This window comes from Neophocaena asiaeorientalis, unplaced genomic scaffold (genome assembly GCF_003031525.2).
Source record: "Neophocaena asiaeorientalis asiaeorientalis breed wild unplaced genomic scaffold, Neophocaena_asiaeorientalis_V1.1 scaffold32, whole genome shotgun sequence".
Lineage (NCBI taxonomy): Eukaryota > Metazoa > Chordata > Mammalia > Artiodactyla > Phocoenidae > Neophocaena > Neophocaena asiaeorientalis.
The window spans coordinates 1,456,267-1,473,415 of record NW_020185327.1 but is presented as its reverse complement, the minus strand read 5'-3'; the positions used below and the strand labels follow the sequence as shown (position 1 = coordinate 1,473,415).

The 17,149-nt window shown below is 41.9% G+C and overlaps 1 protein-coding gene across 6 annotated transcripts in view; it reads right to left on the bottom strand.

Moving 5' to 3' along the window:
• Window positions 1-17,149, bottom strand: part of CLASP1 (cytoplasmic linker associated protein 1) — a 270,131-nt gene that overhangs the window by 71,989 nt on the left and 180,993 nt on the right. For all 6 annotated transcript variants that reach the window (XM_024734467.1, XM_024734471.1, XM_024734468.1 and 3 more), the window contains one exon: window positions 13,230-13,397. In XM_024734467.1, the coding sequence (XP_024590235.1) occupies window positions 13,230-13,397 (168 nt within the window). The remainder of the gene's footprint in view (window positions 1-13,229; window positions 13,398-17,149) is intronic.

Genomic DNA, 17,149 nt, shown 5'->3' with positions numbered 1-17,149 from the left:
AATCTTTATACGTGTCAACCGAATGGACAGAATGCAAAACAAGTTCCAACTTTAGCAGTTCAAACAACTATTCTAAGCCTGTTAACAAGCATGGACAATAAAGACTAACTTTTTAATTTTTTTTTGGCCGCACAGCTTGCGGGATCTTAGTTCCCCAACCAGGGATTGAACCCTGGCCCATGGCAGTGAAAGCGCTGAGTCCAAAGAGACTAACTTTTAAAAGTCCCATTACGTAAGCTGACCAGCCTTCCTTAAGAAGTGCTAAGATTGCTTGGGACTCACTGCCCTTGTGAGGCCTTGCTGCTCACAGCTGTGGCAGCTCAAGACAAAGCAGTCCGGTAAAAGGTTCTTATAATGTATAATAAACCTTTGGAAGAAAAATGTTAAGATTAAAAATGCTTTCTCTTTGTTAACAAATAAGACACTGTTTGGACAAGGAAAGTCTCTGCATGTGCCGTATTCTACTAATGAAGCATTTAGAAAAAAAAAAGAAATAAAAGAAAGCTAATGTCGGTTTTACATAATTGATCTTTCCTATAAAATGATATATTTAAAATTTTGGGTAGGTAACAAGACATCATCTACAAACTGGTGAGCTCTAAAAGTGAAGTGTCATTTAACTTTTTAAAATTGTCAGCTTCGAAACGTTATACATTCCACTGCCACAGAAAGGGGGAAAAGATTTAAACACTGCTATCAAAAGCTATATAGTTATGAATTTTTAGAGGGAAACAAAAATTGTATGTTATACTATCCCCTTTTTTAATGCACTTGTTGCTCGTACTGAATTTCACCATTACGTGTATGTTTAAAAGGTGATTTAATGTGCCAAATAAACTAAAAAGAGACAACAAAACAATTCTCTCTCTCTCTAGAATATAAATCATCACCTGAAATAACATTATAAATTTGAGATTTATTATACACACAGTTTTATAAATGATCTTTGTTCACGTCTCTTTTTTTTCCATTAAAAAAGGGTAGATAGTAAGGGATTTATGAGTAACAGAATGAAAGTAATTCAGTTATAAGCCATTTAAAAATTACCCAGCATAAACGTAAATAAAACAGAATCTTAAAAAAAAAAAAAAAAAAAAAGTAGGTCTCATGCCAGCAATTCTTGCTCCAGGGATAATACTGATTTTTCACACACAAAATTAAAACTGTAAGAACAAAGCAATTATTCTGTGCTTCCCAGATGCATACAGCTTTGCCATACACAGTGACTGCAGATCATCTGATATACATCGTAGATAACTGAATTTCAAAACTTAAGGGGAAATGTTTGTCTGGACCTAAGAAAATTTATAAGCCTTTTGTTTTCGCCAGACCAAAATCTGCTCTACGTTCTCTCTGGTACTGTCCAGTTTCCACGAGATGGATATATATGACTGTGCCCTCAGTCTGGCCCATAATCTTCAGGGGAATATCCTAATCAGAGAATACATAATAAAATGCATAGGTGGCTTCATTTAGAGGAAAAACAGAGACACTAACTCAGTAAATTGGTCACAGTTGTCACCATCAACAGTCTGATTTAATAGATTATGCCTTGTACTCAGTTGATAAAACTACAGTCATTAGGGATTATTAGCGTATCAAAATGATGCCAGTTAAATCCGGCAAACTGATGCATTATTGTATGCTCACTTTCTGCCCCAGAGGCTAACCAGGGCATTTGGGGTACTGTTACAATGAGGCTGAGATGGAGTGTGTCGGCTCTGCAGGCTGCAAAGGCTACCTTTGGCCTGACTTGATTATCCTAATCGTGATTTGTTTTTCCATAAATGCTTTAGGACAATCCATTTCCTTCAATACATGTGAAATGAGGTTTGCTATAATCTGAAACATCTGGTCACTAAATAGTACCTCCAAGTAATTAGAACCGGATGGTAGTAACTAGCATTAAGTTAAGACTGAGAGACGAAAGCCTCTGCTGGATGAGGTCCATACCCCACTTCCTCCGAGGGACCCTTCAGGACACCTATCTGGGGCTGCTGTTTTCCTGGGGGAGGGAGTGAAAGGAGGGGCAGAAGTGCTTCCCTATCCAGTTGTTTTGTTTTGTTTTAACATAAATACGAACACTGGAAAAATGATGTCGTCAAACTGGCTACAAAGCATCTACGGCCTATTAACAGGACCATAAACATTCAACAACTTAAAAAAAAAAATTGAAGCACATCGTGGGGGGAAAGAAAATATGAGGTGCATACATGCCAAGTGCTAGCGGACACTGATGGGAACCAGATGTGACAATGAGCGCGTGACAATGAGCGTGGACAGGCATGGCATGCATGAGCGCGTGTTCACCTGACTGCCCAACAGAGTCAGCCGTGGCAAGAGCACTAGTGGACCTGGAATGACGTCGAGAGGCTGCAGGTAAAAGGAACGGCAACACCCACAGCGTTAACACACGAGAACCTGAGACAGCAGCGGCCACAGACCGAAGGGAACGCGGGGCTGCTCCCAACGTGGCCGTGTTTCCTCACGGAAAGAGATGATGTTGGGTACGAATGGACAGCGAGGGCCAACCCCCGGGCTGCATGCGGGGCGCTGGCGCAGGAGGAGGGCTGCCTGTGCACCCAGCGGCCCCCGGGTGCACGCTGCCCCCGGGTGCACGCTGCCACCGGGTGCACGCTGCCCCCGGGAGCCACCGTCGCCACCACAGACTGGGCACGGGAAGGACGCCAGGGGCGCGCCGAGGGGGCGGAGCAGCAGGATGGGTCACGCCTCCCGTCAGGATGCGATGCACACGCGACCATGCACCAGAAACAGAAGCGAAGAAGTTCACACAACGTTCTCTCAACAGACACAGAATGAAGTCACAAAAAGGGGGCTTTCATATACAGGATGGATACACAACAAGGTCCCACTGTGGAGCACAGGGAACTCCATTCAATATACTGTGACAAACCATCATGGAAAAGAACATGAAAAAGAACGTTCCTATGTATAACTGAATCACTTTGCTGTACAGCAGAAATTAACACAATGTTGTACATCAACTATACTTCAATAAAAAAGAAATAAAATACTTCATGCTTCACAGGTAAATTATAAATCAATTAAAAAAAAAGAAAGGGGCTTAACAACTGTATTCCATTTTCCTTAGTCAACATGTGTGCTGTTCTGTTGCAGAAATATCCCAATGATTAATGAACTCACTGTTTTAACTGTTAGAAAGTTGGCTGTAATAAGTTTAACAGCCTTCCTTGGAGAGGCATTTGCAGGCCTCTGGTTATGAGCACCAGCTCTGTGACATATGGGGGGCAAGTCCTGGTCAGATCACAACTAGCTGTGTGGGCCCTGGGCAAAGTACTAAACCCCTCTGTGTCTCAGTTCCTCATCTGTGAAAGGGGGCCAACAAGGGTACCCTCCTCTTGGGAGTTAAGAGAATTAGGAGAGACTATACATCAAACACTTGAAACGCTACCAGGAACAGAATAAACCGTGGTGGTTAACAGCAGCAGTGCTGGTTAATAAATGTTATTTTGCTAGCAAGTACTCATAATATTATATCGCATCAATTCATCAGTCTGAGAAAACATACACCAAACTCCATCCTCGTGTGGAGAGAATAACTTTTAGAAACAATTATGAAATACAGGCTTGGGTCCAAACCTGAATCTATTGACCCGAGTGCCACATAATATGTAGCTTTTTCTTTACCTCAAAAAAAGAAAAAAGAAAAAGAAAAAAACATGCTTCTATCATTACTTGGAAAGAACACGGTGACTGTAGCACAGAGAGTTCATAGGTTTCACAGAGTGACACTAAGCAGTGCCAGAGTCCAGAATCCTCCCGCATTTACATGCTTAGTCATGAAATGGCAAAACCCCAAACTCTTCAATACAATTTTATTTACTTAAGCTCGTGTCACCTTGTGAAATGTGCACATCTGCGGGATAAGGGGTACTGAACAGCAAAGGTTACCTGGTCAGTAAGGACACATTTTTACCAGCATGCAAAAGAAAAAGAAAATCCCTAATTCCTCGAGATACACAAAAATAAGTCGGCAAGCTCTAAAACAGGTATTACAAAACAATCACTTTCCTTAAATAAGGAAACTGGCAAAACATTTTGTAAGACTGAAGCAAACTATTCATTTCTTGTACAAGCACAATGGTATTGTATCCTGACAGTTTAAACTGGAAACCATGTTTAAGCAACACCTGATCTGAAGGTTCCTTATAAAGTCGTCCTTTGGTTCTATTTCAACAGAATATTCTACAGCAAATCTGTCACGTAACAAGTTCTCTGTCACGTTCTCAAGTGAACGTCCCACAATGGAATCCAAGGTGGACCCGATTACATCAAAGCCTCATTGACAGCAGAGTCCTAGAGCCTTAATCTCACCTAAAAGCTGTCACTGTCACTATGTATTCATACCATTAAAATGGTCCAAAATAACTTTTTAAGAAAAATGCAAGCTCAAACCCAATATGTAGTCACTGAAACAATTACTTCTGTCCTCTTCTTTTAAAAAGTGAAGGTTGGCTACGTAAGTTGATTCAAAGGGGCACTAATACAAAATCTCACTGACTTATAAAGGGGGTAGGAAATGAACATTAAAGTGAATGAGAATAAGGAAACATCACACTCTCCGAAGGGCGTAGGAGGCTCCCCAGGGGGCACAGCAACCTTTGGGACTTATCCATGAATTCCCAGGTGCCATAGCCACACCTGGAAATGCCGACTCAGAAACGTGGCCAAGCACTTTCTCTGTACCTGAGCCTGGAGAGGCCTCAGAAAGCAGTTAGTACATTTCGGAGGAACCAATGAAAGACACCTCAGGTGAGGCAGGGGAACAGCCACGCTTTGAAGTCAGACCCGTGTGACCTTGGGGAAGTGGCCTCCACTCCCCAGGTCTTGGTTTTGTCATCCAGACAAGAGGGATGACGATACCAGTCCCAGAGGCTGAACAGGACCCACAAGGGTTATATGTCCACCGATCACTCAGCACAGTGCCAGGGACATGTGGGCACTGGTGCTGTTCTTGCTGGACGGGACTTTTATGAACAGATTTAACCCAACAAGAAAGAAAAAGAGTCACGGTCTAAAAACTGAGCTGAAATGATGTGAACTCCTGCCCTGACCACACAGAAGACCACGCTGGTGCCAGAGCTTGTGAGAAGGGGAGATGTCTGCAGCCACAGCTCCAGCTGTGGTAGCAGCAGTGACACACGTCCACAACCCGGGCTGTCACCAAAACACTTCAGTGGAAATCAGACTGGATCCCTCAGCTCCTCAGGGTCCAAGCAGGACTTCAAGAATCCAGCACACCTTGCCTGGTCCACAGACCACATGCTGGGTCACAAAGGCTGCTTCCATGGACAGGAACAAAAACAGCAGTGTACACGTGAAATAAAAACACTGAACTCTAAGAGACAAAATAACCAAGAACCAGACTGAACTGTTTCACTTATAGAACAGGCTATTTCGAAGGTCAATTCGTGAACAAGGATGCATAGATACACAGCCTTAACTTCAAAGGAAAAACCACCAGTTCACTCAGAAAAAAAAATCATCCTTGCTGCCCTGGATTTTTGAGGATTCTGATCTAATGCTGTGGACTGCTGTGGAAGAGCTGGCAGGGACCAGGTGAGCTGCCCCACTCAGGCCCTCATGCCCATCAGGTAGGACACCTCACACAGGTATCTCCTCACCAAGTCAGGTGATCGTCTAGAGGGCCCTGCATCTGTCCACCTGCTCTTTCTGAGAACTCCATGAGGGACAGTGGTCATGAAGAAATAGGTCTAGATTCTGAGTACTGATGCTAATTGGGGGAAAAAAGATACTGGGAAGGAGTGTATGACTTAGAAGGAGATAGTGGCAAATATTAAAACCTTATGCTTCTGCTGTAACATCCATCTTCCAAAGTGACATTTTTATATTTCAAAGACCCGTTTCATAATTAGAGTCAAAATAACAGACTGCTGCAGTCCACAGTTCCAGAGAATAACTTCAGGCCTAGGACCTACCGGTATAAAGTGATTTCTACCTGTCATGCTTATCATGAGGAAAAAATACACAGCTGTACAGCACTTAATATGCCCAAGAACTGAAACACAATTACTGAAGAATACAAAACATTTTTCTTTTCTTTTTTTTTTTTGTGTGTGAAAGTATGTGTTGATAGACGTCTTACAGGATTAATAATTTGCACTAGGTAAAAAGGTATATGTCCATTTTAGAGAAAGGCAAGACTATTAAAACGAAATAGAAAATGTGAATTCAATATTCTATAAAGCATAAATGTTTCTCTTTCGGTCTTGTTTGTCTTGAATACTAGAAATTGTTAAAGTACAAATTCTAGCTGTAAGGAAAACTGAAACGGCGGGCGTCTGTCAGACAAGCAGCCCCAGCTGACACCGAACTGGTGATCAGAGGTACAATGTTACCATGTACCACGGCCACCAAATGTTGTAAATTTTTTGTCCTGGGGTGGCACCGGATCACAAACATTAAACAGCCTGTTGGGCCCAGGAAGAATGAAAAGTATCTTAATAATTAACAGTGAACATAACGGTTTTTGCATTGTGCTGTACACTTAGGCCGTTTATCCAAAAGCAATTTGCAGACCGCTTTAAAGAAAGCTTTGAAGTGACTCGTCTCACAGAAGGAGAGCTAATATTCATGCCGCTTTTTCGATTAATGTGTTCACCCCCAAACCGAGCACACGCTTAGTTTCCTAAATGTTATCATGATGATACTTTTTTTTTTTCCTTCTCTGAAGTGAATCACGCATGGGCTGATCCCTGGTAAAATTCAAAACAGGTTGCAGAGATTCAGTGAGTACGGAGACACTTTGGACGCGCTCAGCTTTTAAGCAGCAATGGTCTCTGGCTGAGCTGCGCCACACGCTGGCAACGACCTCGCAGACGGGCTTGCCCGGAGCAAGTGGTCCTAAACGACAACAGTACAGAGCGAATGGGTGCCTTCTTCCCCTGATATGTGAAAACTGGGAACTGCCAGAATCCGAGCATGCAGAAGGGACAGGAAGGGAGGCTCGGGAAGAGGACGGGAGCGGAGAGGCGCACGGGACAGCGGCGGGGGACAGAGGCAGGTGGCTGGGCCCGGCGGGGCGGGAGGAGCCCCAGGAGCCAGGCCGGCGGGTACTCACCGAGCGGAGGGAAGCCCCGAGCGGGGCTCGTATCGCGGCTGCTCTCACGGCTGGCATCGCGGCTGCACCCCTGACTCATGCTGGGTCGAGGGATACGGCTGCTCCGTGCTAGCGTGCAGCATGAGGGGTTTCAGAGAAGGGGAACAAGTTTAATGAAGACAGAGAAACTCACACATGGTCAGTCACATTCCGTTCACGTAATCGCGACACGGCCCGCGCCTGCCCCTGCTCGGGCCTCACTGACTGACGGGCCAACAACAGGAGGGGGTGGGCAAAGCTGGACTTGCCCACGGCCTCGCAAAGCTGGGCATTTCAGTAGGAAGGTGAAATAACACCTAAAGGTAAGAAATGGAAAAGAAAGCTCTCCAAAGAGCAAACTGGATCAGAATATACAAGCTCCAAAGTCTTCTGGAAATGATCAGTTTCTATGGTTTCAGCACACTCCTCCCTGAGAGGATAATAAAAGGCCATAGTCATTTTCATATGCACTGGGTCCTTAGAAAGATACTTTAATCTGGATTAAAAACAGAATAAAGGCTCTGGTCACTGAACTCCATGAACTTACCTAATTAAAAGGAAGACTGTTCACCTCCCCCAGCCTGGCCTTCTTTACAAAGAGAAGTCATGAGGACTGACCCTGCTAGAGAGCCTGCGTGTGCAAATCAGTGTGAGGATATAAAGAATCGGGACTGCTAACCTCTCATTCACTGACCTCGACATTAATTCTGGTGTTTTCTACGGAATCCAAAAAGATCCGTCGGTCATCCCTACCCAAGCACCTCCACTCACCCAGCCTCACACCTGAGTCCATCCCAGGTGGCCTGATAATCCCAACAGTCATGGTTAAAGATCATCCACTGGCCTGATAAAAGCCAATTACTTTCTCACATCACAGGAGACTGAGACGACAGAACCCCATGAGCAGCCTAACGGCTAATATAACTTGGCCATAAATCGCATGAAAGACCATGATTTTCTTATTTTTCAGCTTGCTTTGAGAAAACAGAAATGCAGTACTGGCAAAATACTCAAAAACAACTTCGCAAACTGAAAGCACGTAGCCACCTACATGACAGCTGATGGGAAAAACAAATATTTCCATCTTGAGAGGATCTACTAATTCTGAATTAGACAGAAATGCCTTTCTCAGAAGGTTTGGAAAATACAAATTTGATTCACTGATGTAAAAACCTCCATGTTTACTACATTGCAATGAGCAAAGCCTATAATTTCAGCGCAAAGGTAGATTTATTATATGGCCAAACCGTAACAAGAATGTCTTACAAACCAGAATCATAAAACTCCCTGAGTTAGAAGAACGTGGAAGTGAAAAACCAAACCAACTTCCTATTGTGGTCTCTGCTCAGTGCCAGAGGTGAATGAGACCCTAAACGTACCTAAGTGATGTGCAAAGGTTTATCAGGTCTGTGCTGGCGAGCAAGGCAAGGTCAAGCCCAGGAATGCAATCTCAGCCATCAGTCAAAATGGGGCTTCATCTGGAATTCTCTAGGAATTCCTAAACTCTCCTTCATTTTGCTATAGTGACGTGGAAGCACTGAGTTTTCACTCAGAGTAGTAGTGACAATTTAATCAGCAATTCTTGATAACATTCTAAACACCTCCTGCTCCTACCATGAAGGCCAAAGCAACAGGTGCTAAATTAAACTTAAAAAACTAGGGAGTATCTACTGACCCCGTCAGTAAAGGAAAAGTTGCATAAAACCTACAAAAGAGTCCTTAGGGGGGCCACTACCACATCTAATGTAGAAATGCCCTCTCCAGCTCCATGCTAGCTCACTGGTCCAGCCACTCAGCCGCTCTAGATCTCAGCCTCCAGTTAGGAAGGTGAGAGAGAGAGAGAGAGAGAGTCCCCACTATTTAAATGAAAAGGGTACCGTGAGATAAGGTACGTACGTATGTACGTCTGCGGTCCCTGCTGAAAGGCATACGTGAAAACCTTGTCTTATTCCACCGGCCACTCCAAAACAATCATCAAAAAGCAGTAACGCCAGTCCTGATAGGTCTTCACACGTGGGCATGCTTAGCTGACCATTTTCTTATAGCTCTTGCCCGATTATGTCTGAATTTTCACATAGTTCTCACTCCCTGCTTTAAGTGAGCAGATATGTTACAACAATGGGGAAGCTCTGCTCTCTCCCCAGGCTGAGCTTGCTTTGTGAGGGCAATGAAGAACGTGAGAAGAAATAGGTAGATGCCATGTGAAATAACAACAATCGTAATTCTTAACGAGGTCTACCGTCCTCGTATTTGGCCCAGAGAACGTCCATTCACCCATCTGTCCTGACCGCCTTCTTTACCATATGGCCGGTAAGAACACGGAGAAAAAGAATTCTGTTTACAATTCTGTGCATGGTTTGGCCCCAAACTTCATTCAAGTACACTTAGCGGTGAAATCAACAGTTCAAATGTTGGATAATTTAAAACACAAGAGGAAGAAGTTCCCCCTTACTTGCAACACCATTTCCAAAGACTAACCTACAAGGAGGATTTAAAGTAAGTATATACACATAAACGATTTTTACAAAGACTAATTGATTAGGCGTCAAAACTACACCACAACATACCGAATCACCCTGTCTGTGTACTGAGCACCGAGAGTGAGCGTTCTGTGTGGGAACAGGTTTTGGAGGAGGGGTGGCAGAGGAGGGAGAGACGATAAAACACATCTGCCGCGTGAGCTTCCTAAAAGCAGGCAGGCTTCTCAGGGAGTTCTGGAGTCCTGCACGGAACGCTGGGAAGCCTGGAAAACCCTCTGACTGGTTTTCATTCCTTGAGTGACACTCTACCTTTGTAGCGTTTTAAGGGAACTCCTGACTTTTGTCTTTCAAGGAAGGATCCTACCAGAATTCCTATCAAAAGCAGAAGTACAAGAAGAACAATGAAAACTCCTGGAAGTTAAAGACATGAAACGTCTCTCTAGCCTAGACATTCTCATGTCTTGGTCTTGCACACAGTAGTCTAATCTAACAAAGAGCTAAAAGGAATTATTAATTTCAATTTTTTTCAAAACACATTTAACCAGAAAAGCATCTGAGAACACTTTAAATGCATATCCACAGACTGTTAGAGGCAGAAAGTCCAATGTGTTCATAGCCTTTTCAGTAGACAGTTGGGAGAACAAGGGAACCAAAGGCCAACTTCCAAAACGTGACTGCTGTAGAGGTCAGCACTTCGTGTGACTTTACCCTAAGTCACACATAGAAGGAAACAATTTACACACACACTCCTCCATTTGCTCAGTTTATGAAGGAATACATTTCAGAAAGAAGGGCGTGGGAGGGTTTTGTTTCTTAGTTATCCAACAGGAATTACATCCCGTTTTGCTTAAGAAACCTTAAATGCTAAAGAAAAAGAGCTCTGACATCATCTTTATCACAGGTGAAACAGGAAAATTTAGTTAAGAAATATTATTTCAAACAAAAAAAGGCGTAGTTGAACCAAATACAATTTGCAGATAACTAGAATTCTTTCTCAGGGCAAATTCCAAGCTATGAGGAAAACTATTAACCGGTTTGGGGATTATAGAAAATATTCTTAAAAGATACTCCTATATTTTTTTGAATATTTATATTTAAAGTTGCTATACAATGAACCAAATGTTTAGACACATAGACATATACCCAGTATATACTAAGTGATCAAAGAAATATACACTCTATTACAGAAAAATGCTAACATATCTGACACCCCATAAAATGGAATCTCTAAGCAGTACTAGAGGAAAAAAGTGGAAAGATGTATTTTACTCATATATATTTTATAACTGGGTATGTATATTCTCACAATGTGCAAAAATGTCTATAAAGTATCTTCTTTAATCAGAATTGTATGTATGACCTCAAAGCTCCATCCACAACTAATCCCCTTAACGAGCATCAAGGAAACAACTTTCTTCAAAATGATGTTTCAAATCAGAACGCTTTGGAAGGTTGACAGGCTCCTATTTAGTTCTTACTGATGGATGATGTTCCATAGGACTTCTTTCAAAGGCTTATTAAACGCTGTCTTTCCAGCTACCCCACAGTGCAAACTTCATACTTAAGAGCATAGACTGCCAGGTCCTAGAGTCATGTTAGATAATCGAGGTTGGATTATTTCCCAATTTCAAGAAGAAGGTAAAAATGGCATCTTTAATAAATTTAAAAAGTAAAATCCCAAAAAAGGAAAGAATTTTTGGGGCTTCCCTGGTGGCGCAGTGGTTGAGAGTCCACCTGCCGATGCAGGGGACGTGCGGGTTCGTGCCCCGGTCTGGGAGGATCCCACATGCCGCGGAGCGGCTGGGCCCGTGAGCCATGGCTGCTGAGCCTGCGCGTCTGGAGCCTGTGCTCCACAGCGGGAGAGGCCACAGTGGTGAGAGGCCCGCGTACCGCAAAACAAAAACAAAAACAAAAGAAAAGAATTTTTAGCAGTATGAAACAAGTCAGGATCACCAAGAAACATCCTATAAACTTAACTAATTGTGGGAAAAGGACAGCTGAAACCTCAAGCCTAGGTTTGAAATCAAATGTATTTTCCAAACACAACCAGATCCAAATACACGTATGTGACAACAACAAATCTGAAATTTATCAGTAGATATTGCAGTCATGATATTTTCTCTGGTTGTATCCACATTACTTGCTACTACTGGATGCAAATAACTGGCCAGCTCAGGGACCATGTTCCATAAAGCTCACAGAAGGTCAGCATCACGCAGCATTTTAACAAAACCACGGCTTGATTACATTTCTCACTTGCTTCGGAAATGTTGGTCAAACCAAATCCTTTCGATTCTACTTCTTAAATACCTGCCCCCCACCGCCTTCTCGAAGTACAGGGAGCCTTCAAGGACATTCGTGAGCTGGACCCTACCAGTCCCTCTGCCCGCATCTGCCACCCACTCTGACAAACATCCTCGGCTATCGTCAGATAAACCACTAGTGGTCCCAGGGCGCACAACGCTCCCTCTTGTCTGACCGCTTCTGCACAGGTTCCTCTCTGCCTCATCTCCCCACCCTGCCTGGTGCCACCTTATACAGCTCATCAAAACAGGGTCGATCCTGGGAAGGCTCCCCTGGCAGGAAACCTAGGACGACTGGGGCAGACATTCCTGTTCTACGGTCCCAGAGCACCTGCCAGGGTATCTGTCATACTGCCTTACATTTTCACCTCTAAGACCACAAGCTCTTTGAAGTCAGAAGCTAAATCTACTGCATTTATCTTCTAATCATAAGATCTAACAACATGTGCCTAGCACATCACAGTAAACGTTCCAGTATTCAGTAAAAGTTATTGAGGAGATAAATGAATAAATGACAAAGGTAAGGCAACAGGACAAAAGAATACAGTATTCTGATTTCACATTAGTAGGTTTTTACCCTTAGAAAGCAGGTGAGACTATAAGAGTATGAACACAGATTTTTCACAATAGATCACAAGACTTCTAACCGTTTTACTAAAAAGGGAGCATACAAATTAGATTTTAATAGAGTGAAAGACTGTTAAGCTTTTGAGAGTCATTCCTATGAAATCCTACTACAAAGAAACTAAACACTACAACACAAAAATAAACACTATATACTAGGTTTCCTCTTCTTGGTTTTTACGTTTGAACAACATTATGTCAAAAGTAACAACTACAGATATTCTGTGATGATAATTTTCACCAATTGGGTTAGAGAAGAGCAAAATCAAAATAAATGTGGACCCTACAAATTGCTTCTGAATATTTATATAGGTTAATGGCTATTTACTGCTAATCAGTGGAAGACAAATGGAAAAAGCAACAGTGCTCCCATGCAGGAAAGAAGCCTGCCCATCCCCCAGGCTAATGTTTTGCAAAATGACTCTAACCCACAGAAGCCCACAATGGTGTAATTCTTTCCCATCAGTGTGAAGGTAAACCCCACATATTTGTCAGTCCTAACTGAAAACTGAACCTGCTATCATCTGTAAAAAGCACAAACTGAAATGTCTTTTTAACACAGGCAAAGTGACATCCTCGGTTCAAAAACAGCTATTTCCCACAGGAGACAAAGTCATTAGATTATAATCAAAATTATGACCAGGCTGGGAATGATGTGTCAAGATCTTTGAGAATTCTCACCTAATCCTATGCGGTTTGGACTTGTTTCTCGGCTACATCCCTGACTCCTGGGAATCTTGCTTCGTTTTTCTGAAGAGGGTGTCGCAGGTGGGCCTCTCGAGGAACCCCCAGCAAGGCCACTATAACCACTTCCCAACAATTTCCCTGGGGAACTTGATCGGCTGCCAGCTAAAAATGAAGCAAAACAAAATTGAATAATGGATGTAAATCAAGAAATAAATTACAGTAATTTTAGAAGTCAGTTTACACATGAGTTTGGATCAAATATCAAGAGAATTTTATATAAAAATAGCTTTCTAGCTGGTAAATCACTAATTTTTCAAAAACTAAGGAGCATAAAGGAACATCAAATTTTCATAAAAGAGTATTTATACACAGGAGAATTAAAGATGGAGTTCTACAGAAATGACTGCAAAATTTCTGATTCAAAAGAGCAGGCTCAGGTTGAGTACAAAAAGCCTCTCAGTTGCACAGCAAATTTCTACAAATAATCACAAAGGCGTTTATTTATTAACTGGTTTGTTTTCTGTAGGAGTTGGTATGTTAAAAAATGGCTGAAAGAGTAGAAATGTAACAGAAATTTCTTAAACGCTAAAGGAAGACTCCATTAATCTAACAAATGGAAAAGGAGGCAGAAATATGGTAAACAGAAATCACAAGATAAAATGGTAAGAATAAGCTCAAACATATCGGTAATCATAATAAATGTGGCTGGATTAAATTCAACTATTAAAAGACAGATTCCTGGATTGGTTTAAAAAAACTGAAATGAAATTCAACTGTATGTTGTTTATAAGAGACAAACAACATACATATAACAAAACAACAAAACAGAATAAAAAACAGCATTAAAAGAGAAAAAAGGATGTTTCATATTGATTAAATAATTATCCTTAAAGATATAATAATCATGAAACTTTATGCTCCACGTAACATAGCTTTGAGATAGAAAACACAAAAACGATAAAAATCCAGAGAGATTGAAAAGGCCGTAATTATTAATATATCTCTCAGAAAGACTAATACTAATGAAAGATTAATACACTACTCAGAAACTGGCAGACATGCAGTCAAAACTATACAGATATGTATAAACACACCTCCCGCATATACACACAATGTATAGTCCAACAAACAGAATACACATTCCTTTCACATTTCCACACAGGAATAGTACAAAAACTGACTATGTACTAAGCCTCAAAGGAAATCTCAATAACCTTTTACAAAGGTAGAAATTATATAGAAAACATTCCCTGATGTGAACGCAATAAAATTAGAAATTAAAATCATAATATGGTTAGTTATTTTTATAAATGGCTAAGTGACTACATACCTATATAACCATTTCTTGTAAAACAAAATTCTTTCTTAAAGAAAGCAGCAGAATTTTAAGGATCATACCAATACACCCAAATGGCAGTCATTAACTTAGATCATCTCCTTAAGCAGAGAAGGCAATAAAATTCGCAAATATCAAGTATTTGTTATCATGTAGCAGAATAGAATGATCCAGAGGGAGAAACCTTCAAAATAACACTTACCTGGAAATTAAACACACACACACACACACACACACACACACACACACACCCCTCCATCATTCAAATAAATCACTCAGATGACTACTTACGAAAATTCGTACTTTTAACTACAGTTTAAGTGAAATTCATTATAAAATTATCAGTACACGTTCCCATGAAGAACATGTCTCAGGATCTATTAATTTTGCCCATAAAATCTGAGCACACAAATAAACGATTAAGCTGTATAAAAGGAGAAAAGAAATCCATTTCAAACTCTGGAATTTGAACATACAGAAAAAACGCAGCAAGATTAACTAAGCTCATAATAAAGAGAGAAATTAATATTGTGCAAGGAACATGGGGTGAGGGAGAATGCAAAAAACAAAAAAAAAGCAAGAAGAGAAATGGCTTACCACCAGCAGGATTAGCAGATCTGGATCCTTGATTATGAGAGCAGACCAAAGGACAGGCAAAAAGTGGATTAAAAGACAATAACACAATACAGAAGGTCAGCATGCAACACAGCACAAATGTTTTTGTTCACAAACACATTAGCAAAAGGGCTGTTTTTCTAGGTCTTGTTCCTCCTAGCCTATTTTCGTGCTTATTTTTACTTTATACACATCATACTGTATTAGCATTTATTTCAGATCTGCTCATGAAACACTTATGAACCTACCATGCGCCAGGCACAGTGCCAGGCGGATGAGATGCAGAGAAGATGCCGGGCCCTTTGGGGGCACCTGCCCTCTGGCTCTGAGCAGCCTGGCAGAAGTGACTGCATCTTACCGTCTGTGTATCTCTACCCCTGCACATGGTGCTCACCACACAGGAGGTGCTCCAGAGACATCAACCAAGTGGAAGAAACCACTACTAGGTAGTTTCATCTGAATGTCTTATGCCAAATTCTCCAATATTTAAACATTAATCCTCACATATTTAAGTCCTCAACTATTCAAAAGATGTTAACTGTCTTAAATTTAATATTAACGAAATCTACTTACTCTTAAACCAGAACTATGAATGCTAGTATAGCTACATTCGTAAAATATCTAGATGTGCTCCTATCTACCTATTAAAATAATTTTTAAAAGAATATTTGGAGGGTGGGAGGGAGGGAGATGCAAGAGGGAAGAGATATGGGAACATATGTATGACTGATTCACCTTGTTATAAAGCAGAAACTAACACACCATTGTAAAACAATTATACTCCAATAAAGATGTAAAAAAAAGAATATTTGATTTATATATATAAGTTTAAGGTCCAGGCTTGATCGTTTGCTGGTGTTGTCTCTTTCCCTTGAGTGGAATTTGGTGAGTAAAATAAAACTGATGAGCTTTTCAAGTGGATCCCCAAGGCAAGGTGCAGTATTTTTATGACTGAAAAATTAAAGCTCTATCATCCCCCGCTACAGAAGAACTTTATTTCCACCACCTCTTAAGCAGAGGACCCAGCTAGGGGCAGGGGCCCTTGCAGAGGCCAATGCCAATAAACAGCAGACATAAAGAAATGGAAAATACTGTTCAGCCCTCACGCTCCAAGAAAGGAAACAACCCTATACAGCCTATACAACCCTATACAATTTTTTTATTCAACTCAATTTCAACGTATTGACTTATATTCTGAGTCTCGAACATTTTTGGCCAAGAAAAATTTTTTTTGCAATAAGACCCGACTCATATTTATGAGGTCATGACCAGAGTATTATATCTATCTGTGACTCCAGGTATCACTAGGGTTCACCAGAATAACCAGGGCCTGGACACTACTCCCCAGGCAGAACTGGACTACACCTGCACAGTCTATGCTGTGTGGTATGGTGTAGTACACTAAAAGCATGGGCTTCTGCGTCAGACAAACAAGCCTGGGTGCTGTCGTCTCACAGCAGTATGTCTGACCTTGGACTTTCTTTTCAGAAAGGACATAAGCTTCTTTTAACATGAGGACTCTAGTTATCAAAGGGACGTGGGGAAAGCATCTAAATTCAGGAGGAGCTGAGGAAGGCACTCTAAACACCTACGAGAGAAGCTAACTAAGGTTTGGCCTCAGACTAGCCGCTCTCTACACAAGCCAGACAGCTCCTGGGGCCACGAAGGAGGCCGACTCCGTCAGCTGACGAGCACCTCCACCATGGTCGCCTGCCCAGGAGGGCCCTGACCCCCCACCCCACTCCTGGTGCACAGACCGGGAAGCTGGGAAGTGAGACACCAAGCCTGAATCCTAAGAGAGATCAGAACACACTCATCCCGCCCACGGCTGCTTTCATGGCTGATGTTAACAAATCAGGTGACTCAACACATACAGAGAAGCAGCAATGGAAGCGAGCGAGGGCAGCCGAGCGAAGCGAGAGCCCACACTGGCAGGAGGAAAGGAGCAGAGTGGCATGTCAGG